The 27,247-nt window shown below is 42.2% G+C and overlaps 1 protein-coding gene across 2 annotated transcripts in view; it reads left to right on the forward strand.

Moving 5' to 3' along the window:
- Positions 1–27,247, forward strand: part of VPS50 (VPS50 subunit of EARP/GARPII complex) — an 88,635-nt gene that overhangs the window by 46,141 nt on the left and 15,247 nt on the right. For both annotated transcript variants that reach the window (XM_077304418.1, XM_077304419.1), the window contains exons 18-22: positions 946–1,122; positions 6,461–6,579; positions 7,791–7,897; positions 18,372–18,493; positions 23,380–23,460. In XM_077304418.1, the coding sequence (XP_077160533.1) occupies positions 946–1,122; positions 6,461–6,579; positions 7,791–7,897; positions 18,372–18,493; positions 23,380–23,460 (606 nt within the window). The remainder of the gene's footprint in view (positions 1–945; positions 1,123–6,460; positions 6,580–7,790; positions 7,898–18,371; positions 18,494–23,379; positions 23,461–27,247) is intronic.

Raw genomic sequence — 27,247 nt, forward strand, 5'->3', positions numbered from 1 at the left:
CCAAATGGGTGGAAGTTAATTAATTTTTAATGTATTTTTAATTCTGTTAAACATTTATCAGGTTATATCACCGTATGTGGTCATGTAGACTTGCCCCCCCCCCATCCTGAAATGGCCAATGATGGCCCTGGAGGGGGTGAGGAGGGGAGGAGCCCCATGTTGCGATCATGGCAAATAGGGTTGGGAAGCATAGCTGTACATAGCTTCCCAACCCTATTTGCCATGATCGCAACTTGTCTGGGGTTTCTTGGAGCTTGACGAAAGTATGAGGGCTTTCTCAACAGTAAAAAAAGTTGAGAAAGGCTAGTCTAGAAAGTCTTCTTTTTCCCTTTTGACAACACCAAGAATAACACAGAGATAATGTTATTCTCGCACTTGAAAGTGCTGATCTCTTTGGACATGTAAAAATTGCAATGGGCAGTGGCAAAAGCATAAAGGATTCCTGCTAGTGAATGTGTTTTAGCGTACTAGAGAGTGGGGTTGGAATGAAGTTTCAACAAGCCCCAGAGGAATGTGACTTTTATCCATCTAGTTCCATTTTGTGGATGGTTGTGGGCGGGAGGGGAGGGTTTTCTTTTTGCCATTTTGGGGTTTATGATTTTAAGGATTGGGGATTTTATGGGTTTTTATGTAGTCTGCCTTAAGTTCTACCAAGGAGGAAGCCAATTATAAGTGCGATGGATGGATGGATGGATGGATGAATGAATGAATTTTTGTATTGTGCAGAATCCTTAAATCTTGCTCTTGCTCAGCTTATTGATATGTTACTGGACTGATGATCTAGGAGCCATTTTGATGAATTCTGGGTTACTTTGTTCACTTCTATTAACCAGGCAGCAGGAATCACACCAGCCTGTTTCTCTTTTACTGGTATGACTACGGGTGTGCAGAAGCTGCTTTTTAATGAGCCGTCTTTAAACAACTGTCTTCTCTTGATATTAATAGGAATTTAAGTTCATGGCCCAGTCACGGTCTCCTTCCGTCTCACCGAGCAAGCAGCCTGCTTCAGAAATAGAAAGGACTGTAACCCTGTTTGAGCAGTACTGTAATGGGGGAAACCCATTTGAAATCCCTGCCAGCAACAAAGATGATGAGACTGAAGATGTACTGGCTTCTAATGGGGTATGAAAACACTCTTTGCAGTGAATTTGGGATACCATATTTTTAATAATTATTTTTAGGATACCATTAGCTATTTTTTTACCTCTGAGTTTTCAAACCATGACACCTACTCCAAAATTTAATGCCATTTCTAAAATCCAGTAGCCAGGCTGTGTTTTTATTTAAACTGCTAACACCAAACTTAGTGTACTAAATGTGCTTTTTTGTGAAAGGGGTTGATTGTGTTCACCCAAGCCTCGTCTTCCTGAGTTCTTTGTGGGCAGTGCTTTTCCTTAGGAAAAGAAAAAGAAGAAGAAGAGTTGGTTCTTATATGCCGCTTTTCCCTACCCGAAGGAGGCTCAAAGCGGCTTACAGTCGCCTTCCCATTCCTCTCCCCACAACAGACACCCTGTGGGGTGGGTGAGGCTGAGAGAGCCCTGATATCACTGCCCGGTCAGAGCAGTTTTATCAGTGCCGTGGCGAGCCCAAGGTCACCCAGCTGGTTGCATGTGGGGGAGCGCAGAATCGAACCTGGCATGCCAGATTAGAAGTCCGCACTCCTAACCACTACACCAAACTGGCTCTCCAGAAGCAGGAAGCATTTAACAGGCCAATTTTAAAATCCTAGATCCTTTTTCTTCTGTGGAGGTAAAATGTCAGTGTGTTTAGCTCCCTGTCAGGGAGTTATAACTGGACGGATCTGTGGCTTTTGCTTATGAACAAAGATTCTATTTTGGGTAGCTATGTTTATTGTTTTTCAGGGAAATTTTGGAACAAGAAACACACTTAAAATAATAGCTTTTCAGTCTTAACAAAATTTGTTTGTCCAGTTTGGGGTACCAGATTAGGGGGGAAAAGAGGAGAATGATAATTTCTTCCAGGTTTAATGGCCATTCTTCTAACAGAGTTTAGAAATAACTGTAAGAAGAATCTTTCTGGTAGTTTGAAAGAATTTGGGGGAATTGACCAAGTTTTTCAAGGAGGATATATTGCAATCCTTAATCTAGTGGAACAGCAGTAGCTTATTGGAATCTGGACAAATTGGACTATTCCCACCCAATTTCTTTTCTCTTTGCAGTATCAGGGAGTACTGTAATTGGATGAGGGGAGATGGTCCCGTTTTAGGTCTCTGATGGATGAGATTCTCACACTTTAAATCTAATGGGTATTACATTTGAGTTCAAAGCTCCAATATATTAGAACCTTTCTGCAAATAGACTGCTGGCAAAGAAGCAGCCTCTAAAGAAGCAGTAAGTGATTCATGCACAATTTATTTCCAGTTCATCCTGCTGTGTGTTGAGACCAAGTGTGAAATGGAAGAAGTGGTGAGATTTGAACCCCAGTCATCTGTGCAAAAATCTAGCCGTTTCCTTATGCCCTGGCTTATATGTAGCAGCATTAAAGACCAACAAACTTAGTGTGCCAGAAGCTGTCATGGACTGGAGCATGCTTTATTCAGATGCATGACATGGACTTATTCCGAATGGGGACAGCTACACTGGGCTGCCACTGGGAGTTTGCCATGAGGCTGTTTGACCCACCATTTCCTATGTCTCCATGGGGCACTGTTTTCAGCAGTGGACTCCATCTGCTCTGGATTTCTGCCTCTACATGAAGCAGCTGAAGTGGAAAGGTTCCACTGTGTGTCTGTGTCTGTGTGTGTGTGTATAGCAGAGGGGGTATTTTCACGAAGGTTGGGACTGAGTAACAACACAATCCTACCTTTGTGAAAATGAATGTCCCATTTTTTGTTCCTTCGGGGATGCCGTGGGCAGGGGAAGACCCAAACCTGGAAGGCCCAACTCTTTCCCATTTAAATGGGCCTGCATTGGGATAGGCCCTGTTGGCACTTGGAGCAGAAAAGGGAACATGGAAATATCCACATTCCCTTGCTGTGGGGCAACGGAGGCCCTAGAGTGTGCCAGGCCCGGGCTGGGGCCAAGCTGGTGCTCACATCATGTGGAAGTGGGGATTAGCTCTGCTGCCATATGAGCGCCAGCCTGGCCTTTTCCCCTTGTGCGGAAAAGATCATGGTCACTACATGGGCACCTATGTGTGTGTCTGTGTGTTTTGTCCCCTGCCCTAGTCTACTAAATTGGTTTTATCTATTGGAGGATGAATCCTGGAGAGGAAAAGAGCCTTAGGGTTCAAGTCAGAGGTCAGAAAGTGCAGGAGAGTGCAGCAGGTGCACCATGGCAATATGCTGAAAGCAGAGATCTATTTAATTTGTTTGTACCCCACTTTTCTCCCCAGTGTCCTACATAATTCTCCTTTCCTCCATTTTATCCTTACAACAACCCTGTGAGGTAGATTTGGTTGGGACAATGTGACTGGCCCAAGGGGACCCAGCAAGCTTTCATGGCAGGTGGGAATTCAAACCAGATATTAGTCCAGCTGCTACCCTGCACTGTGGCTCTCAATACCAGCAGGGCTTCATTCTCTTCTGGCATTCTTATGAGAGTCTCAGCAACTGCCCCCTCGTCCTTCTCTTCTGCTACGACACATTGCATCTTTATCACCTGGACCCATAGGAAGAAAGCTTTTGAGAATTCCCCATTAAGCTTAACCTGGAACTCACTTTGAGCATACCACAAGACAGTTGTACAGATGATACCCATGTGTCATCTTGTCCTGGAAACTGACAGGGGAATGCTCCAGTGAAATAGTTTCACGGCAGACTCCAGACTGAAGCTGTTGAATTGGAATCCATTAGCAAGCTGACACTCTGGAAGTGTGTCTGAGAGATCCTTGGAATGCTTAGTTTGTAATGGAGAATGAGTCATCTTCTATTGGTGTCTTTCTCCCAATTCATCACCAGTGGCTGCTTAATCAGGAATGGTTCACAGTTGTGCTGGTTGGAACTGGTGTTAATTTGATTTTGTATTGATTTGTGCTCTGTAGACCACCCCTGCTATCTCTTGAATTGCTATCTCTTGAATTGCTTGCCTTTTTTGGACTCATTTGGAAAAAATTAAGCCGTTCTTTCTGAACTCTTTAAATCTACTTGTCCTGCACCTGAGGGAGAGGTCACTGGCTCTGAAAGCTTAGGACACAGTGTGTTTGCTAATTTTTAGTATGCTGCAGATCTTTTCAACAGTTTTGCTCATTATTTTAGAGCTTCATAGCATTTGCATTAGATTTAGAATTCCGGTGCACGGTTACATCATTGGCAACCTAATAGCATTGTGATAATTTTTAAGCATTGTTGGGGTATATTTATTACTTGTGGGCTCCAGATGGTTTATTTGATATTCATGCACTTGTATTTTGCAACCTTCTGTACCCTGTTCTTTGCTTTTGCAGTTTAAAGGGTTTGTTTCCTTTCTTTGTGTGTGTGTGGGGTTGTCTGCTACCAAACACAGCTATTTCTTTGGAATTATTTATATAATGCATATAAAGCTGCTGATAGCAGTCAGTTAGATCTTTGTTACGGTCATAGACCAGCTAATAGTGAATGGACTGAATGCCTCAAGTATTTTCTCTTGCCTTTATAAGTTCTGGTCTGTGTTCCAGCTCATTGTTGATCTCATGATAAAGGTTTACCTTTCCATTGCTAGAATGTGAACGAGTTCATCATATCTACATTTCCCTGCAAATCAAAAGATTGTGTCAGTTTTGCAATCATGGCAACACTGTTATTGGGGCTAGCCACTAGGGGGAGCAGCGAGGACGCCAGCTAGCAATAGCTTGTGGTTTTCTGAAAGAGGGAATACTGTTACATCTGTAACCTTATTGTGGATTGCCCCTGACATATTGCATTCTCTTTGTTATGAAGACTGGCAGATGTGGCCTTGTGCTGTGGTTGGTTGCTTCATTTTGTGTTGTCCCTCGCAGGGCTGCATGCCAATCTAGAGCGTTTTGCATTAGTTAATCCTCACTGTGACACGAAAATGAATTTGTGCTGGGTGATTGGCTTCTCTGTAGTACTTGCAATACAGAACATTCTGTGAGGAGGAAATTAGAATGCTGAAAAAAAATGAGTTATGTACATGTTTTCCTTAAACTTGATTGAAAAAAGTTAGGCAGACATTATAAATGAATTCATTAATCTTACACGCGGCATCTTACCTTTTTTAAGCACTGGGTGAGCTTTTTTATTATTAAAAAACAAAACAAAACCAACAACCCTCAAGTGATTTTGTAATTTATTACCATTTAACAGCATCTTATATTTAGATCAGGATTTCAATTATAACATTTCTCTTGCTTAATGAATGCGCTGATGGAATATTTTTAAGAATGATGTTGATTACAACGTGCTTATTTGTCTTTCCATTTCAGCACCCTCTGCTGGCTCAGGTTGGGTAGCAGAGGTATAAAACACATTTACATATGTCAGTTTAGAAATCTGAGATCCAGATCACGGGGGGGGGGGGATGTGGGATGCGTATGCCTTTGGCTTATACTAAAGTCCCTCATCCATTGTCAGAAAAGTACTTCTGCTCATACAAAGGAGGATGTTTTCTTCAGTTTTTCATTCTCACACCAGACTCCTACATCACACTCTGTGCTGTTCCTGAGAGCCCCCCAACCTCCACAAGTTACTGTTTGGGGGACCATAGAGGGCTACAGTAGGAAACAAAAATGTTCCACTCTTGGCCTTCGGCTCCATCACTGTTTATCTTTATCCATTGTTCCTCTTAATATTTGTGAAACGGTCCTGGGGGTGGAGAGTGTCCTGGCTGTCTGAGTTGGAATAGGGCCAAAGCTGGCTGCATCCTGATTGGCCCTTCCTCTCCAGCTCCCACCCTCCTTCCTTGGACGCTAGCCACTTTGCTCTCAGATGCCTGAGAGACAGAGAGCCCTGACAAACTGCAAACGACCCCTGATTACGTGCTTTGGCTCCTGCTGTGAGGGATAAAGACAGAGACAAACTGCAAAGGATCCTTGCTTCCCTGCTAAGAGCCCTGATTGCCTCCTATGGATCCTGCTGCGAAAGAGAGAGAGAGAGAGAGAGAGAGAGAGAGAGAGAGAGAGAGAGAGAGAGAGAGAGAGAGAGAGAGAGAGAGAGATCTGTGCCTGCCGGTGTCCCCTGGGTCCTAGCACCCATTGCATTTCTGGTTGCAATGGGCTTTCTTGCTAGTATATACTATATATTTTACATCGTTCACAAAGCAGAGAGGTTTGTTTTTCTAGTTAAGAAACCTGTAATGATGCAGGTGTGCTTTTTTCTGGAACTCTTGTCTTGTTTGGTAGCTTATCTGTCATTCACCAGGAGGGCAATATGGGGAGCATAGCCTCACTTGAAATTGCGTTACACAGAGCAGAGAATTAAAGTTTAAGGACTACTGAAGGATCTTGCATGTGTTCCGAGTTACTGTGAAGTGACTGTATGCTGTTCCAATTTATCTTGATATAGTACGAGTCGGATGAGCAGGAAAAGAGTGCCTATCAAGAATACGACAGTGATAGTGATGTCCCTGAAGAGCTGAAAAGAGACTATGTCGATGAGCAGACTGGAGATGCCCCAGTGAAAAGGTATCTGGAACTACATGTTTCGTATTTAGAGCAGGGGTAGTCAACCTGTGGTCCTCCAGATATCCATGGACTACAATTCCCATGAGTCCCTGCCAGCAAACGCTGATTTCGAGGATCTGTTTTTATACTATGCTTTGAACTCAGTGCTTTCTGTAAATTCACTTTGCTCCCCTGAAGATGCTCATTTCATATTCACTTGTTTGCTGTATATCACATGTATCCACCTGCCATGGAAGACCTTCATATTGGAGAAGGATCGATGTTTTTTAGGACTCTGTTTATAAAGATGGCTGACAGATCCTGTCGGGTGTCCCTGATGGATGTAACCCCCTGTATTTCTGTTCAGTGTGTGTGCAGAGCAGTGAACAGCTATTAAGGACCCGTGAAAAGCTGAAGGAGCCAGAAGGGAATAGGAATGAGAAATCTGTTAAACTATCAGTCAGATAGGATTTGAGTCTTCAGGGGGGTTGAATTTGTAGAGAACGTATCTCAGGAGATTTGATGGGTCTCAAGGCCTAATTGAGACTTACAAATATTTTGAAGAGGGACTATATTGTCTCACCCTGGTTTCAGGGAAAGCAAGCTAATTTTAGTGAGTACTGTTTAAAGTACTCTCTGTAAAGTTAGGATTAGAGGTTAGCTTTTTGTTTTGATGACATTCATGGTTACCTTCTTATGGTTTTGTGGTGGCAATAATTGGAAAAATATGGTCTATAAACAGGAACCTAGGGCCAGATCTCCACCCAGTACTGAGGCCCTAGTACTGTTGGAGACAGTGGTGCAGATGAAGGCACCTGGCACGATTGATGCCTGTCATTGCTTATCAGATCCACTGGCAGACTCCAAGTCTTAGGGACAAATGCAAGCATCTCAAGGGTTCACCTTTGCAGACGCCAAGGTGAACCCTTGAGATGCTTGCATTTGTCCCTAAGACTTGGCTTGCTTCAGGCATGTCTGGCCATAATTTCCCTCTCCTCCTGGCCCCTGGCCCCATTTAAGTTTGCTGGCACACCAACATCTTGAGTAATATAAACTTGAGGTGAGTGGTTTTCCTGCCTGACCTTAAGATGCAGAAGTGGGACTAAATGTGTTATCTCTTATTAATCGGCTGATATTAATTTATTTGTATATTGGCATAAACAAAAAGCGAGTGATATTGCTTACCCCCATCATCTATTTAAGCATTTATAATTTACATGTTTTCCACCCAGTGTTTCTCGAGAAACCCTGAGGAGCAAGAAGCGTTCAGATTACTGCCTCAACAAGGTGAATGCGCCCATTTTAACCAACACTACACTTAATGTTATAAGACTTGTTGGTAAGTTAACTTGTTTCTTGTCTTAATTTTTTGGGTGTGTACTCTGTATTGTATGTTTATGCACGTTTGAAAGGTTGTCAAGATACTTATAGTAGGAAGCTCATATTCTCTCCCTTTCTTTAGATAGATAGATGGCTAGATGGATGCAAGGTTTAAATGGCTGCCAGCCATTTAACCCTTCCTGGGTGATCCTTGCCCCATTTCTCATCATGGCCAAGAGAAAAATGGAAAGGAAATACTTTCCCGGGCAATTCCCCTCCTCCCTTTCCTGGCTGTGGCTGAGAGAAACCTGGAAGGGAAGTCCTTTCTAGGGTAATTATTGGGTTACAATGAGGCAAATATGTGGAGTTTAGTTGTCTTATGGGTTCTCTGGACAAATGTTTGTTTATGATTGTGCATGTAACTGCATCTTGCATACTTTGGGTGGGGGTAGTTATTTTTTTGCAGTACTTAAAGTTATTTTAAAGTCATTAACTTAATCTAATATGGACAAATTGGTTTTTATCTGATGAACGCAGAGAATGTAACTGAATTGTTTTATGTGGATGCTCATTTTCAAGCATCTTTAGTTAGCTTTTTCTCTCCAAGCTCTTACTGAACTTCATTGCATTTCGGACAAAACGCTGTGTTCATTAGCTTGACTTAATAGGTAGTGTTGCTACACTTTTAGGCTTCTGGGATTTGGCTGTAGTAAGTTAGTAAATATTACCCAGTAGTCGTTGGCCATTTTGTAATTTCTTTTGCCTGTTGATGCATCTCTTTGCTTGAATGTTCAGAATTATGACCTACAAGTCTGAACAAGAGCTTTACTTTTTCATTTTACTTTACAATGTTTAGAAGGCTGAATTTATGTTGGTCAGCAGTTACAAGCCAAAGAAATTGAGCAAAGTCCCTGGTGCCCAAAGCTTCATCTTTTAAAAATTACAATTTTGCTCAACAGTTTCTTTAACAGCTAGCCCCAGATTGGCTGTGGTTGCAGGACAAAAGCATTGTTCCAAAGGTTCTGTATATGCTGGTCCGTGATTATGAAATCTGAAAGGAATCCATCACCTCCATCAGAGATGACTGAGTGTTGGCCTTCAGATTGGACTTAGCCCCTGATGGCCCCGTAGCAATCAAGTTCAGCTCTTAATCAAGTTCAGCTCTTCAGAAAAAAGGGGGAAATAAAGTTATAAGAAATAGAAAGATTCCATATTTAAATTTTTTATCTCTTGGATTTAGTTATTGTCTGCTTCTATGCTTTCAAACAAGGGCCTAGGGGTGAGGCCTAGGGGGGTAGTCTTTTGCCGAGGGCTGCCGCTGCCTAAGCCCCTGCTCCACTTGCTTTCCCACCGGTGCCCCTGACTTCCTTACGCCTGCTGGGGGGCGCTGACAGCAGTAGCTGTGCAGTGCCACATCGAGGGGGAGCCCCAGCTATGGTGGCCACTGGAGAGCACCAAAGGTGAGCCAGTGGCAGAGTGGCAGGGCAGCCCCCGAGGCAGCAGCCGGGGAGGAGGATGAGGAGGAGCCGTGGCTTGGTACCAACTGGTCCACGGACCAGTCCCGATCCCCGGGGTTGGGGACCACTGGTTTATTACATAGACAGTATACAGCTGTTCAATTTCTTTCAACATAGAACAAAAAAACATCCCTTTGTATTGCCTTCTTGTTTAAGTACAAGAGAAGATTTATTTAGGTTATTTTTTCCTGTTTTTTCCCCAAGGAGGACCACAAGCAGCTTTATTTATTTTTTATTTATTTATTTGCTTACTTACTTGCTTACTTACTTACAATGGAACAATAATGGAAGACAGTAATTCATAACTGAAACTGGTTGGTGGGCCTGTGAGTGGTCGGTACAGGCATCAGCTGTTTGCCCTTCTTTCATCTGTCTTATCCTCACAACAGTCTTGTGAGTTGGTTAGGCTGAGAGTTATGATTGACGCCAGGTCATCCAACAAGCTTCCATTGCTGAGTGGGGATTTGAACCTGGGCTTCCCAGATTCTAGTTTGACACTTTGACCATTGCCCCATTTCTGGTGAACTCATGTAATAAGTTCATAAGTATTTTCACTTCCGATTGTAACCACTAGTATATGGCTGCAAAAAGCTACTGTGTAATAAAAATAGATGTCTTTTACTCGTAAGCATATGAGTGTTTTCGTTTTATTTTCTGGGTTGTTGTAAACTCAACCTTAGCCACTTGGTAAAATGTGCAATATATTTAAGTTAAAAATACAAAATAAAAATAAAAATGCTGGATCTAACTGAACGTAACTAGTCACAACTTGCAGTCTTAAAAGACTGTCCATTTAAGTTAAAATGTTCCTAAGAATCCTGTCCTAGCAGCATAACATTAGTCAAACAAACAAATGGGAATTTTGTTGAGGAATTCGGGTGGTGGAAAATCTTTTAGAAATTACGTGTGTTACAAATGTATTGGCATGGAGGGATAGGGAGGGATGTCTTCTAATGCAGGAATGAGGAATCTTTGGCTTCAAAACAGAGTTATTTGTATTTTTGCTGTTGGATGTAAACCGCTCTGAGCCTTCGGGGAGGGTGGTATATAAATATAATAAATAAATAATTTATGGACATGGTGACCTCAAGTCTTCTTCATGATATACTTCATTTATACTATACTCTTTTGCTGTCATTTCTGTTTTCAATGGCTTGTTCAATCTCATGGCTAATACTAAGTAGACAAGTAGCCAGATTCATAGAGTAAATCATTTTACAACCATGCTAAGATATCTGAAAAGTTTCATTCTTTAGACATGTACATTCTTTAGGCATGTACAGTGGAATCTCATATTTAAAAGCCCGTTACATATCGGAAGCACTGACATGTTTTTCTGAAAACATTCTTAATGGGGTTCTTTGCTTCACTTTGGGTCCTCTGTACTTTAAAAAAAGAAACTGCTTATGTATCTGGTGGTCTGATTTCGTTTCAGATACCTGTTTAGCACAAACTAGTTGCTTAATAGTTTTACAGAGGACTGTTGAAAAAGAATTGGCATTATTGGCGGAAGGAATGAAGAAGAAATGTTCTTGGAACGTGAATGGTGTCAAGATGCAGGATGATGCAGTGATAAAGAAATGTTCTTGGCATCTACAGAGAGAAGATTTTACAGGGACAAGATTTAAGGGGAAGACCAGTACCTTGTGTTGGCCATAGTCTCAAGTGCTGTCTTCTGTCCCATAAATGTACCTTCTGAAGAGACATTTAAAAGCCATCTCTTATAGACTGTAATACAGGATTCCTCTCCGACAGCAAAAGTGCTGTCAGGTTAAAGCTGAATTATGGAGACCCTGGCAAGGGGCCTTCAAGGCCAGAGAGAAGCAGAGGTGATTTGCCATTGCCTTCCTTTGCAGATCTGCCTTCCAGGTACTGACCTTGCTTAGCTTCTGAGATCCAATGAGATCAGGCTTTACCATGTCGCCTTCCTTTCCCATTATTTCTATATCCCATTTAAGTTAAGGATTTCTTTTGGTGCAGAGTTAAAATGCAGATAATTTAGAACAGAGTAGGTTACTAAACTCCAATTTCAGAGAATATACATGAGACTCTTCAGTTTCTTTAATGCTTTTTGAAATGTTCTCACATCCCTTTGACAGACATGTAGAGATAAATTAAGAAATCTTCCTGTGTGTTCCAAAAGCCAGATAAACTACATCATATGTCCCAGTTGGCATCTGTGTTGGTTAGAAAAGGAAAATGGGTCTAAAAGGATATAAGTATGTTACTTAATGGGATGTGCTGCTCAGAGTCTGTAATGAGCAAATTTATTTATTTATTTATTTATTTATTTATTTATTTATTTATTTATTTATTTATTTATATTTCTATACCACCCATTTCTTTGCAGCTCTGGGTGGTTTACATTGAACAATAATCTTTCAAATGTGTGTGGTCATAAGTATTTCGGAATAATTTCATGTGGCATGTGGAAGTACAAGTGAGTTGTAATGCTTTTTCTCTCACTTCCAAGGCAAAACACGCTGGGGAAGTCTCATATCCCCGGGAAGGTGGTTGCTATAGAGATAAACAGATTCCCCCTGTGAGTAAAGAAACAAGGGTGCACAGGTCTCTTGTCCTGGTTCAGCACTTCCCTATAATGAGTGAACAGGGTTGTTTTTCTGTTTATTTTTTTCTGTGCGATGGTGGTTGTTCTTTTATTTAGATTATTATTTAGATTTTTAAGTGTAAGTTTTTGCTAGTATATAAACCACCCTGAGCTTTCTTGGAAGGGTGGTATAAAAATGTCCTAATAAATAAATAAAACTAATTTAAATATGCAATGGTTGGATTCTCCCAAGTCATTTCTGGAGGTGTATCAGATGTTTTGCCAGTGGAAGTGTGAAAATCAGTCCTCGCTGAAAGTGCTGTGTCCTGGAGTTGCTGCTGCATTACTACTGGGGCAGCTGGAAGTGCACTGAGTTTGTACTTGCCGCCCATTCGTTGTGGGATTCAGTCTCACGGTTAGTGTCTGACTAGCTTCATGGAGACGGGAGTTGGAATCCCATGAAACTCACTGGTGTGCTGTATGTCTGTCACAGTCACCTTAGATCAAGGTGGGTGTCCATGTTAATTCATCTGTAGCAGTAGGTAGGTATCCCCTGTGCAAGCACCGAGTCATGTCTGACCCTTGGGGTGACGCCCTCTAGCGTTTTCATGGCAGACTCAATACTGGGTGGTTTTGCCATTTCCTTTCCCAGTCAATACCCTTTACCCCCCAGCAAGCTGGGTACTCATTTTACCAACCTCGGAAGGATGGAAGGCTGAGTCAACCTTGAGCCGGCTGCTGGGATCGAACTCCCAACCTCATGGGCAGGCAGCTTCAGACAGCATTTCTGCCGCTTACCACTCTGCGCCACAAGAGGCTCTGTAGCAGTAAGAAAAGAACAAAAGTCCAAAAGTTAAAGACTGACAACATTTGTCTCACTGTATGACCTTTCGCGAATCACTATTCGCTTTCAGATGCTACAGGACTCTTGCTCTTTTCTTCCTCAAGGATTGCTATGAGGATGAAGTGTAGAAGGGAGAACCATGTATTCTGACCTCCGCAGGGAAGTGGGAAGGATTGAATTGTTCTAGATACATCGAGAGACCGTGCAAGACCACTATTAGATATGGGATGAATTACATACGTGGCTGTGTTTTTGGTACGTGCCTGCAACACTCTCTGTCATAGTGGCAAGCAGATGTACGATAGTATTTAACGGTGAGAGCCAACTAGTTTTTAAAAAATTGGAAGCTAAATTATGAACTGTGGTTTTATCCCTATATTATTCTCAAAACTTATTTCTCAAAACAGAAAGAAATATTAGAAAGTTAGGGTGTTCTTATGTCCAAGTTAATGAAAAAAATACACATATGTGAAAAGCCTTATTAATTTGAATTTAAAAAAAATCAAATGGCATCCATTAATTTATTTCCCTGGAGTCTATCAGTTCAAGAAGGTCAGAGTGAAGCAAGGAGAATCTCTCCCTTTGCTTTTTCTCCTCCTCCTTACTTCCTGTGCTTGTGGCAATTGGCCAAGCCTGTAGCCGGTAAGTCAGCTTCTCTGTGGTCCTCCAGATGTTCATGGACTGCAATTCCCATGAGCCCCTGCCACCAAACGCGTATTCTGGCAGGGGCTCATGGGAATTGCAGGCCATGACCATCTGGAGGACCACAGGTTGACTACCCCTGGTATCTAGGATGCCCAATGTTAAAATGTTAAGCATTTTATTTTGAGGGGTCTCTAATGGAACCACTCCCAGGGTCTCTAATGGAACTGCCTCTGAGGCAGCAGGGAGGTGGGGAAAAGGTTCTTTGCAGATGTACCTATTGGTTAAAGCGAGCTGGGTAGAGACACTAGTGGTGGCTGCTACCCCCAACACAGTGGAGAATAGATACAAGGGGGCTTTTCTGCTGAAACCAATGGGACTGGAACAGATTCAGTAGTGAAAACAGTTGTGCAACAATAACGTAACGAGAACAAATTATGTTTTTAAATGAATTCTATTTAAATTTTAAAGTGGAATTATATTATGGCTATTTCCCCCCCTGGATGGTTTGCTGTTTGTGTCTAAAACCAGAGCTTTGTCTTCTTACATAAGAAGTCACCACAAGCACAGGAAGTAAGGAAGAGGTTCTCATCACTTTCCTCTGACCTTGATCTCATTGTCAGGCTCCAGGGAGATAAATTGCTTTGTCTTCCGACCCTTGTATAAGCTCCTTTCTAGGCTTTTTGCTCTGTGGGACATTGTTGATTTAGTTAGTTGTCCGGTTTATCCTGCATGTTCTCTGTATCCTCTCTTGCTGAGTATTCTGTGAAGGGCAGACAGCCACTTTCACCCAAGTCTTATTCATAGTTAATGCAGGAGCAAAACCATAAATCTGATCAGAATGTGGCAAACTTCAGGAAGCCTTGTTAGACATCAACAATCTATCTAAGGGAGGTACCTGGCAACATGCTCAGACTGTAACATTTCGTTGAAATTGAGCTTTATTTGACATCTAAGTGTTCACACAGGATTGTAACCATACACCTGCAAAGAATGTGGAAAGAGCTTTCTTCAGAGCACAGACAGTCAAATCCATGTTAAGGTAGAGGAGTTGGGGGGGGGGGGTTGTTTTTTGCTGTCTAGTTGCAGATAACTTTTGGGCAACCCCATAGAGTTTTTAAGCAGAAGTATAGAGGTGGTTTGCGATTGCCTTCCTGTCCATAGGGTCCCTGGACTTTCTTGTTGGTATCCCATCCAAGTATAAAATAGGTCTGACCTGCTTAACTTCATGAAAGCTGATGGACTATCGTGAGCTGTCTAGGTCACATTGTGCTTCCAAAGGGAGAAGAACTGTAGTCAAATCATATAACTTTCTCAGCATTACTGTGGTAGAAAGATATAAATGCTCAGAAAGGAATTTGATGGAAGTGATAGCATTAGCATTAAAAAAATACCCCTGAATGGGGTTTGGGATCAACTGTGAACCACTTGGGTAAGACCTCGGATGATCGTCTGTCCCTCCCATATTTTAAATCTTTGGTATGGCAAGAAGCATGCACATTTGAGATGGCAAAAGCAGAACGACTCTTCATTCATGTCTTGTAACATGGGGGCCCCTATGTGAGCCTGGTTATGAAACTAGTGCCAGACTGGCATGTTGGATTGTATTGCTTGTTAAAATGGTATTTTTGTATCTGGTAAGCCATTTTGATGAGAGGCCATGGCTAAGTTGGAGAGCATCACCTTGGCTTGCAGAAGACCCCAGTTTCCATCCCTGGCATCTCCAGTTAGAAAGATCAAGTAGCAGGTGATGACTTTAAACCCCTGGAGAGCTGCTTGCCCATTTGAGTAGACAGTATTGACCTTGATGGACTATTGGTCTGATTCAGATGTCAGTTTAGATCACCATTTTGGGAGCAAAGTGGGTAAAATAGATACATATTTTAGTATTCTGAAGGCGTTCTGGTCATGCATAGGCGTCTAACACATACCCACAGCATGGTTTGTGATTGCAACAGCAATCTCATTCTTTGATCACTTGGTTTGCATGGCATATTTGTTCAAGTGCATGTATGCCCCAGGATTGTTGAGACTACCCAGATGTTCAAAGATGTTTTGTGTAAGCTGACCCAGAGAAAGCAGGGAAGAAAGTAACCCTTAGATGTCCACAGAAAGAATTTTGCAATTTAGGAATTAGGCATGTGCAAGCACCCCTCCACCCAGTATTTTTTGGCTCTGCTTTATTGGGCCTGTAAAAAATTAGGTATTCCTGGAAAAACAAAGCCAGTCTAAATGCCAGTAGAATATGTGGATCTGAGATTTTTCAGAAATGTAGGGAACGGGTTGGTGGTCCAATAGACCCAAATGGAAAACTGTAGGATTTAAAAAAAAATGACAGCAAATCCCTTTAAACCCAAGAGCAACCAACCCTGCAGGGAGAACTATCCCTGGAGGATTGGCTTGGGGTCCGGTGGGCACCCAGGATCTGCCTGCCGTGGGGAGGTCTCTCCCACCTGGGCGTCCAGACCTGGGTGGATCAGCTGGGGCTGCGGAAGCTCTCAGCTCCCGCAGCCCCAGCTGATTGATATAGCTGAGTATCCCTGAATAAAATCTGGAAGAATTATGTTTATATCTGGGTCTGCTGTAGTGGTAGCTGAAACGGATTCTATAATCTGTATTCGTATGTTAATATTATTTAATATTAAATAATGGCAGCGGAACCTAACTCAACCCACTCATATCCCAGAGGGCAAGGAGTCAGTAGTCGCTTCACCACCAAGAATAACCCTGTGTGTGTGTGTCGGGGGGGGGGGTCCAGATCTCCAGTAATGAAAAATACTAGTAAAGTTTTTGGTTTTGTCTCCCCCCTACTAAACTGAGCTGAATGCACGCCCCTATTGGTGCTGTTAGAAGGATTAGTAGGATATCTTGTCTCCTTTCTCCTGCTCCCATACATATCTTCTTTGCTTGGCTGTATTTCAGTTACTTGGGACTGTGAAAACGATTATTTTACAAATTGGTCCTATACATTTCGTTCCCATGTGGTTACTTGTATGTTCAAAGGCTTCCAGGAGTGGATTTATTTCTCTTTAATGTGCTGGAGTAGACAATATAGCACTGTGACTAGAGGCACAGCTAACACCTCACTGTTGTACTTGGAGACGAGCTTTTGTCACTTCATTATCCTCTGATATATTTTGAGGAGATCCACTTGACTCCTAAATCTCTTCTGTTCAACTGCTGCATTTGTGTTGGATATTACTTCCCTCTTCACCTCATCTGGCTGTTTTAGAAGCAGGAATTAGCAGTGGATGAGCTAGCCAGTATGGAGGTGATCGTGCAGAATATGGTCAGGAAGTATAGCCATGCACTTTGGGCCCTCCAGGCCCATCATTGGCTATTTTGGGAGGGTGGGGATGGAGGTCAACATGGCCATAAATGATCATACCACCTGATAAATGTTTAACAAATTTTTAAAATTCAGGAAACCCTTCCAGGGCCATCAAGAAACCCCAGGGTTGAGAAAGCTTGGGGTAGATGAACAGGCCAGCGAGGGAGAAGAGGGAAGAGTCTCCCTGCTGCCCTCTGCCATAGTACTTCCTGAAAACATAGTCCCCAGGAAGCATGACTTCCTAACATCATGTCCTCTGGGAACTAGCAATGCCATTCAAAGCAAAATTTCCCCCTTCCCAAGTTTACTGTAACCAGTAGACTTCAGATTAGCACTGTATGCTTTCTGCTGAGGGGAAGAAGATGTGGGAGAGAAGGAGTAATGTACTCACCAACTTTATGAGCAACTGGAATAGAACCTGGGATATTCCAAGCTAATGACTGTTGTTCAGAGTGCAGGCCAGAGGTGAGCTAGGACAAGGGTTGCCCATCGAAAAACTCATACCATATGAGATTAAAGAGATTAGTGTGATTTTTTAAGGAAGATTTGCTGTATGCTTAAACCATAACTTTCAGGCTTTTGATTTCACAGTGGTGATCTATCGATCCACCCATAGCATGATAAAGAAATAGAACGGAGAATGGAGCTATGCAGTTAGCAACAGGCTTGTATCCTAATCACTGTGTTTATCAGAACAGGTCCTTGAATCTTTTTCCTCATTTTGCTCCTTTAATTTGCTCATTCCTTTAGGGAAAACACACATACACATGTTGTTCAGGACAATGTTATACTGAAGTCAAAACCTGGCGTACTCTATGAATGGGTGGAGAGTCATGTTGACAAGGATGCTTTCTGAGAATGTTGTATACACAAAGACATTCTGCCTATTGATGGTATTCCAGTTTGGTGAGACAGAGAGCCAGTTTGGTGTAATGGTTAGGAGTGCGGACTTCTAATCTGGCATGCTGGGTTTGATTCTGCACCCCCCCCCCCACATGCAGCCAGCTGGGTGACCTTGGCCCGCCACGGCACTGATAAAACTGTTCTGACTGAGCAGTGATATCAGGGCTCTCTCAGCTTCACCCACCCCACAGGGTGTCTGTTGTGGGGAGAGGAAAGGGAAGGTGACTGTGAGCTGCTTTGAGCCTCCTTCGGGTAGAGCAGGGGTAGTCAAACTGCAGCCCTCCAGATGTCCATGGACTACAATTCCCAGGAGCCCCTGCCAGTGAATGCTGGCAGGGGCTCCTGGGAATTGTAGTCCATGGACATCTGGAGGGCCGCAGTTTGACTACCCCTGGGGTAGAGAAATGCGGCATATAAGAACCAACTCTTCTTCCTTGCATGCATTTTGTTTCTCATCCATTACGCCTGTGGAAGTTGTAATTTTCAAGGATGAAACAATGAGTAGCTCTCGGAATCAGTATTTAAACTTACCAAGTACACTAATATTTATGGAAAGATTTGGCTTGGGAAACTGGTCACTGGGAGAATGGGGAGTCATAGCCATGAATTCTCTGCACTGTGCAGGGGGTTGGACTAGATGAACTTTGAGGTCCCTTCTAGCTCGATGTTTCTAACCTTAGTTTTTGTGGGTTGTCTTTTCTTTTCAAGGTAAATACATGCAGATGATGAACATCTTAAAACCAATTGCCTTTGACGTTATCCACTTCATGTCCCAGCTTTTTGACTACTACTTGTATGCAGTATATACATTTTTTGGCCGAAATGACACAGTAAGTAGATTTTTAACCATTTAATTAATGTGTGGGGTGCACAGGTGCAAGCAGGTCATGGCTATTCTTTTTCTGGAAGAGGAGAGGAGCAGTAATTACTGGAACAGTGATAGTCTGAGGAAGAGTGCTTGCACTCAAAAGGTCACACCTTGAATAAATCTTTGTTGGTCTTAAAGGTGCCACTGGGCTCTGATTTTATTTTGTTGTACTGGAACAGTGAGTTATTGTTGAAATCCAGCAATTGCAAGGTCAGCAGGTTTTCAAGGTGGGATACAAAGTGATGTGTTGTAAGGAAGCAAAGCCAAGGGCTAAGGACGAACAAGGTCCTGAGTTATGAAATATAGGCATAGAACAAGGGGAAGCCATACTCCGAGAATTAAAATCCAGCTTTTCAAACATTTTACTTTAACTCAGAAGTTCTCACAGCATGTCATAGTGAGACTTCATAGACCAGGAGAGCTACTAAGCTTCTTTTCCTTGGATAATTTGTGCTGAAACACGGACAAAAAAGAACGCTTTTGACCAAAGAGGCCTGCGGGTATGCTTTATGGTCTGATGAAAGCTCCCATGGTCATGTTTCAGGTATAGGACTAAGCATATTTTGTCAGTGGTTCTAGAAGTGCGGCACAATTTGCAGAGGGATTGGCACTGTTTTTTGTTAAACCAGTTTCGAGAATACAAATGTGATGGTCATCAGCAGGCCTCTTGACTATTTTGAGATGCACCGTCTGACGGTAATAGAAAGTACTTGTGTCTCTCTTGGCACTTTTCAGTGAATAGGCATACCTTCCCACATCAAAAAGTGTGGTTTCAGTTGGCTTTAATGTATTTCACCTTGGCAAAAAATAATTTAAGACTTTTAAATCTTCTCAGTATGTCTTGAGGACATCAGTATAAACAAGTGCAAGGTATTTCCCATGAGATCGCAATTGCAAAACAATACAATATAAATCAGCTGCCTGATGAACCTTAAAAGAATAATATTTGAAATGAGTAATTTATCTGCTTGACAGATACAAACATGCACAGCATGTTCTTTTTCAGAGGGAATGATATATTGAGATTTGGTTGTTTTATAGCGGTGGGCAAGGAAATGCCTCTTTTAAATTAGATTTGGTTTTCACTGGCTATTTAGCTATTCTTTTATTTCACTCCCCCTCCCACTTCCTGTTTATATTTTAAAACTACCCAATTCTGCATTTTCCACATCTAGCGGGAGAACAGAGTGCTAAGCCGATAAAGGCCTGGCTGGTAGTTGAATAACACAAGAACTTAGTGTGCCTTATTGTTGGCTCCCTGGTCATAGGAAACAATCACATTGCAAGAAGTGGATTTAGCTCAGATTTCTTATAAAGATGATGGCATATTTTAGCAGCTCCAAGATTTTAGAACAACTTTATGTAATGCCCGATATACTTCTTTGGTCTGGGCTTTAGACCATTCCATCAGCCCTATACCGTGGCCCAAGAGGTTCTCGTTAAGCTTCCTAGAATCATAGAATAATAGAGTTGGAAGGGACCTCCTGAGTCATCTAGTCCAACCCCCTGCACTATGCAGGACACTCACAACCCTATCGCTCATCCACTGTAACATGCCACCCTCTTAAGCCTTTACAGAATCAGCCTCTTCGTCATATGGCTATCGAGCCTCTGTTTAAAAATTTCCAAAGATGGAGAGCCCACCGCCTCCTGTTTTGGCCTTGGCTCACAGAAACTGTCTCTGTGTGCAGATATTATACACCTCTTAGACTGTGTTAGGCGTGGAGGGTCACAGCCTGAAGCTGTGCACTGTTGCGCTTATGTGGGATTTTCGACCACGGAGTGTCTTCTTGTTGCTCCAAATTCACTACTGTTTTTGCGCCAGTTATATCCACAGGCAGTGAATTAAATGTCATCACTTCCAGGAAACTTCTAGATAAATATCCATATTCAGTTTTATCTCTGTTAATACTTGTGATAATCTGTTGAGAAGTGTTTTCTCCGTGTCATGTACTGGTACATGTGAAGGAGAGATCCTCTGACATATTTTGAAATGCCGCTATTGTCTTTTAATCAAGAAGCCCAAACTTAAGCCTGATTTAGATGAGAGGTTGGAAGATCTATGGTTAAATCTACACAATATAAACATCTTGGGAGAATATGTGTCTGAACTAAATTGGGGAAGCAGAGCCGGGGTAGGAGGAGAAGACCAAGGGATTTAACCCCTTGCCATCCTGCTAACTGCCCACAAGGGAAAATGTACAAGTACTCTGTAATTTCTCCTTCCTTACCTGCTTTTAACTAAAAAACAAACAAACTACTAAAGATCTGATCACAAGTCTTCTGCTGTCTTGTGGAATTTGGTTCTTAGATACAACAGACACCTTTTGTGAGGCAAGTGGGGCTGAGAGAGCTCTGCGAGAACAGTACTATCAGGACTGTGACTACGTCAGGGTCACCCAGCTGGCTGCGTGTGGAGGAGTGGGGAATCAAACCTGGCTCGCCACATTAGAAGCCACCGTTCTTAACCACCACACCAAGCTGGCTCTCCAATCCCCTGTAGGAACGATCAGTTCAGCTGGTTTCACCTATATTTGAGGCAATCCTGATTGGGACACATTTCAGTGCTGGGTTGTGTACGTTTGCCCACTTGCCAATTAAAATGCTGGCCAATCAAAAATAAGGAAGGACTCCTTTGGAATTTTAAAGATAAATTAGTGGGTGTTGTGCCTTTCTCTCACTGGAAGCAACTCTGTTTACGCTGCCAAGAAACAGTGTTAGTGTGAGTGCTCTTCAGTATGCATTTCTCTAAATCAGGGGTAAACAAACTGCGGCCCTCCAGATGTCCATGGACTACAATTCCCATGAGGCCCATGAGGTTCCTGCTAAAGCTCAACAAGGCACATACCCACGTGGAAACAAGCCTCCAAATTCAACACCACACTCAGCTACGGTTTTCTGCTAGGCAGGGGTAGTCAAACTGCGGCCCTCCAGATGTCCATGGACTACAATTTCCAGGAGCCCCCTGCCAGCATTCGCTGGCAGGGGGCTCATGGGAATTGTAGTCCATGGACATCTGGAGGGCCGCAGTTTGACTACCCGTGCTCTAAATCATAGTAGTTTAACAGTTATATTCTGTTTAAAGTGATAAAAAACTTTAAAGTAACCACGTCTGTTTCATGACTTTAGCCATCGAGTGGAGTTGGGGCACAAGAACATTGTGTTTTTTTTTAATGCTACTTTAAAAAAATAGGAAGGGTTGTTCTGTTCAATCAATCAAAGCAACACCTGTGTTTAAAGTGAAAAAATATGTTCCTGATATGAAACATATGCAACCATTTTAGTAATATAACCAAAGTGGAGCCTGGTAATATAGTTATGCTTCAGCAGTCCTGTCATGATGTTGTTTTAGTAGCCAAGCAGTTCTGTTTGAGCTTTTAGACTCTTTACACACTGGGAACTTCACTGCCCCAGCTCCCATGCAAGAGCACAAATCAGGGGCAGATGAAGCACACCGGGCCAAAAGCTCCCCTGTGTGGGTGAAGGAAGAGGTGGGGCAACCAGCCACAACTAAAATTCCAGCCTGTAGCCCGGCATGAAACCTCCAGTGCATAAACGGTCTTAGAGTTTCCCCTGAATTTAAAATTGGCTAAGAAGCAATTGCTGCTGGTACAATTCACTGATACAGTGAAAGTATGCCAGCAAATACCTCCTGAAAGTAGGGCACTGTTCGGGGTCTTTTATGACCTGGGGCAGTGCTATATTTTTTTTCCTTTGTTCATATTACATTTGTAACTTTGTCACAAAACAGGTTGTTTAACTATTCATTCAGATTGACATTGGTTTTTCCCTTGCAAAAAGATCTACTGTCTTATGCCCTTTTCACCAAGAATACCAAACCTATGTTCTTCCTAAGTCTCATCATTATCCTATTGAAGAACTACTATAAAATAACCTAGCACTTAATTCTCCAGGACAGCTGGTGGCTTGTGTCTCTTGCATATGGCTGTAGAGATGGGTGAATGAATCCTCATTTATTATTTATTCATTCATTCATTTGTATGCTGCCTTACCTCATGGAGCTTGGGGTGGCTCACGGCAATTTATAAATCAAATAAAATCATATAAAATCTGTAAAATCATAAATCCTAAAATTATTAGCATTTAAAATAAGTCTCACAATTCCAGACCTACTTCTTTCTCTTTAGAGGGAGAAGGGCACATAGCGTAGCATAGCGGCTAAGAGCGGCAGCTTCTAATCTGGCGAGCCAGGTTTGGTTCTCTGCTCCACCACATGCAGCCAGCTGGGTGACCTTGGGCTAGTCATGGTCCTGATAGTGCTGTCCTGGCCAAAGAGTCTTGTCAGAAGCTCTCTCAGCCCAACCTACCTCTCAGGTTTCTGTTGTGGGGAGAGGAGGGGAAGGCGATTGTAAACCGCTTTGAGACTTCTTCAGGCAGTGAAAAGTGGGGTATAAAAACCAACGCTGCTTCTTTGTCTTCTAAAGTGTATCCATTATCATTGGTGGTAGGGGTTAACCTGTATGTTGGGCATTTTAGGGAGGGAGGCCAGAATGTTGATGTTATTTCTTGGCCTCAACCATTGGTCTGGTGGAATAGCTCTGTCTTACAGGCCCTGTGGCACTGCTTAAGCTCCCATAGGGCCCTGATCTCATTAGGCAAAGCATTCCAGCAGGCCAGGTTGAGACCGATTTGATCTCTTTGGGGCCATGGATCTTGAGCATGTTTTGCTCTCTAAATCTCAAGCTTCTTGGAGGGATGTCATGGTTTTGGTTATAATGCCTTCAGGGGTTTTTATGCAGCATCACAGAGGATATGAGCCAAATGCAAACATCTTTTGATTTGTTTGTGCTTTTCTGCACATAACTTAGATTTTATTCTTATTTCCAGTTTGAATCCACAGGACTGGGACTCAGCAGTAGCAGACTTCGTACCACTCTAAACAGGATACAGGAAAGTCTCATTGATGTGGTAGGTTATATGGCTTGGTCTAAATGGTATCAATGGTTTAAGCTGATCAAGAATGAGAAACTTGCTCAGCTGTAGATGCTCTGCCTGATAGCTGAAAAGGTAAGTGGGAGGAAAGAAATATATTTTAGCCTTGAAATCCGACTAAATTTTAAAAGAACATGTGTGACGGCCCTAAGGTTAATGCTTCACAGTTCCTGTGTAATTAGGATTTAGTATTCTCTTACCCAGGGGTAGTCAAACTGCGGCCCTCCAGATGTCCATGGACTACAATTCCCAGGATTCCCAGGGCTCCTGGGAATTGTAGTCCATGGACATCTGGAGGGCCGCAGTTTGACTACCCCTGCTCTTACCTCTTTCTTTGCACCCACAACAAAAGAGAATCCCTGTATAGGTGATACTTTGTACTGTTCCAAAATCCTTGATGCTGATTGTGCTCAGTATTCACCGGACTCAAATTCCATTTCCTTTGCCGTTAATTTGAATTACAGTATTTTCTGGCGTATAAGACTACTTTTCCCCCCTGAAAAACATGCCTCCAAGTGGTGGGGTCGCCCTATACGCCGGGTGCACTTCAGTTGGGATAGATGTAGCTGTCCATAGTGGCCCATAGTATTGTAATGTAACAAACTATATTTTGAGTGGAAATGTTGGGGGGTTGTCTTATACGCCCAGTCGTCTGCCGGCAAATGCGGTATATTCTGGCAAATACGGTATATTCTGAGAAGACTATTGCAACGGAGATCCAAATAGGAATCTGTACCTAAGCTTATATTTAAAAGTCTCTTTAACTGCATTTTGTATTCTGCCTGATCATTTTGAATCATCAGCAATGCTTATAAAGCATCTTATTTGATCCAATTTGGAAATCTCATAAGTCTTACTGAAATATTGCAGAGAAGTGCAGGCATAAATTTGTCACGGAATCACATTTTGTCACAGCAGGAGCTAGATAGTAGATAATGGTAGGAGAAATGTCCTTTATTCTATGGAAATTTGTTCTGCACAGAATTTATTTTCTGGTAGCTTGTCTATCTGATGGAAGGGATATTGTATTTAAATAAGGTGTGATGTGCCATCCAAATTTTCATGATGGTTTAACAGAGTTATTTAGATAATGAGACTTAATTCATGTCTTGGTGATGAGAACAAATGGTAATAAGTACTTTCACCCCTACATTTCCTTGTTATATTTTCAAGATCACAAGTCATTTTAGCACTTAATGTTTTCATGAGCAAGTGAAACTCTCTGATTCAATGGAATAATTCACATTTAAGTTGGCTGGTCCCTCTGCCTAGCTTTGGATAACTGCGGTTTTCATTGCCTCTGATAATAAGCTTTGATTCTAAGGTGCAAAGTGAAGATTTAGCCACTTAGTAGGCATGTCTCTTGCTTAAGTGAATGGAATCTTGATGTGATACGGACATTTTCAAAAATGTTGATATCTCAAAACTTCGTTGGCATATTCAAGTTTACAGTACATATTGAGGTGAGCTATACTTGTAAATCAATAAGTAATGGGAACATTTTTCAAATTATGGCTCTTACCCCTTCAAACTGATGCTCCCAGAATGAAGGAACATGCTGAACAAATTCATGGTAGATGGTGAAGCCATTAAAATATGATGTCTGCTTTCTCAATGATCTATGCCTCAGACCCCTGAGACATTCTTCAGGCTTTGAGAAACCCCAGAAGACCACATCTTCCTGCCACGCCCTCAGAAGTCACATGTCACCAGAAGTGACATCACCCAGACATTCCCAACTGGATGTGACATACCTATGCCACTCCCACAGCACAGGTAGTAACAGCACAGAAATATTTTCAGATGCTTTGTGAACAGAACTATATCTGCACTCTGGGCTGGGTACCAGTTGACTCTTCTTTACCAAATGGAACCTGCAGAAACGGTCGGGGCAGGCCTATACTGCTCTGTCCATCCCAACACTAGAAACAGGTTCAGAATAGACCTGTGCCACTCCCCCCCCCCCCCAGTTAAGTTAAATCGAGACTACTTACCTCTCTGGACTCCAGTTGCTACCATGTAAAAAAACTTTATTGGTCTTAAAGGTGCCTTTGGACTCAAATTTTGTTCTGCTACTTTGGACCAACATGGCTACCCACCTGAATCTACCATGTGCAATAAGCCTTAGCCAACGATATTTATGGCCAGGGCCCCTCCCCTTCTCACCCCCTCCAGACCCATCATTGGCCATTTTGGGGAGGGGTGGGTTGATGTCTCTGTTGATGGTTCTGAATCAGGGCTAACTCATACCTGATACCCTGCAACGTGGAAGAGTGCTGCTCAAGTAGAATAGTGTTGTCAGAAGTCTTCCACTGGAGTTTCTCATATGAGTTGCCACCTAGTCTATGAACTTAGTGACTCATATCTCTCTGATTGGGGGATAACAAGATAATTGTAGGATTTTAAACATGAAACAGTTGTTGAAAATATATCAAAATAATAATGGCATAAATCAGTACAAGAAGGGTTCATGTGTTTAGAGAGGTAGTGGCTGTCTCTGGAAGGGGTCAGAATTACCTAAAGACTCTCTGGTCTTACAATTAGAGGGTGAATTTTCAATCATACCACAGTTCTTTCAAACTGTCCTGCAGGCCTGGAGTCCAATTACTACTTTAACCTTCTCCAGTTTCCAATTACCTGGTGCTTTATTTACTGCTCATTAGGTTTAAATCTTCTGGGATAAAAAGAGGGGACATGTCAAGAACACTGGGCTGCAATTTATCTTAAATTAGAAGTGACTAGTTGGCTCTTTCTAGCATTGGTATCCTCAGGTAGTATAACTAGATTAGAAGAACTTGTAGAGAGCACGCTCTTGGGATATGATCACTGGAACCATTACATTTGTGGCAGCGCAAAAACCCGCAAGAGAGCACTACATGTGCTTGTCTTCAAAACCTTAATGAAAGACCACTGATCCTTTGGAGACTGCAGTTCCTTATCTGGATTGTAGCTGGGAAACTGGAGCTCTGTTTCTTTGTTCTTCATAGCCCTAAATGCTTCAACTTTTACATCCTTTTGCTGTTGCTAAGAGAAGAGGGTACCTTTATATTATACCACTGTAGGATCCACAGTAAAAGAACTTTCCATTAGAGGTTGGTCAAAGGCTAGCCAGCATATTTGTCTGAATACTGTATGAACTTTTGAAGCTGATACACCAATTTTTAACATATGATTTTGGTTTAATTGCTTAAACTATCAGGGTGAAATTTATAAGCTGAACAGAACTCGGATATCCAAATAGAAAAACCTACCCTGTGTAGATAAGGTGAATGGAACCAAATGCATCACAGATAAGTTATGCTTTTAAATATTCCTCTGCAAAGGACTCCGGGCCCTACAGAACTTATGACAACATAAGGCAGAAATTACATTAAAGCTTTTACTACTAAGCCAACCCATAGGAGACTTGATTTATTCTCTGAACAAATTTGGGTTGGAACACGCTATGAATCTCTAAAGAAATTTCTTAAGAATGATCCTCTCCCTAAAGATCCACAGTTTCATTGTATAGTCATTGTGACATTTGCAAAACGAGTAGGTATAAAATTCAGCAGGTTTCCATGCAGAGACTGCATTTCTATTCACAGGTAAGGACAGTAGTGGAACTCAAAAGTAAAATGATATCATGGATATCATAGGCTCTCCTTCAGCCTAGCCTGTATCACAAGGTGGTTATGACAATACAATGAAGGATGGGAGAACCATGTGTTCACTGGAGGCAAAGGGAATGAATATAAATTGCAATTTGCATGAATACTTCCAG

The sequence above is a fragment of the Paroedura picta genome, chromosome 11, assembly GCF_049243985.1.
Source record: "Paroedura picta isolate Pp20150507F chromosome 11, Ppicta_v3.0, whole genome shotgun sequence".
Lineage (NCBI taxonomy): Eukaryota > Metazoa > Chordata > Lepidosauria > Squamata > Gekkonidae > Paroedura > Paroedura picta.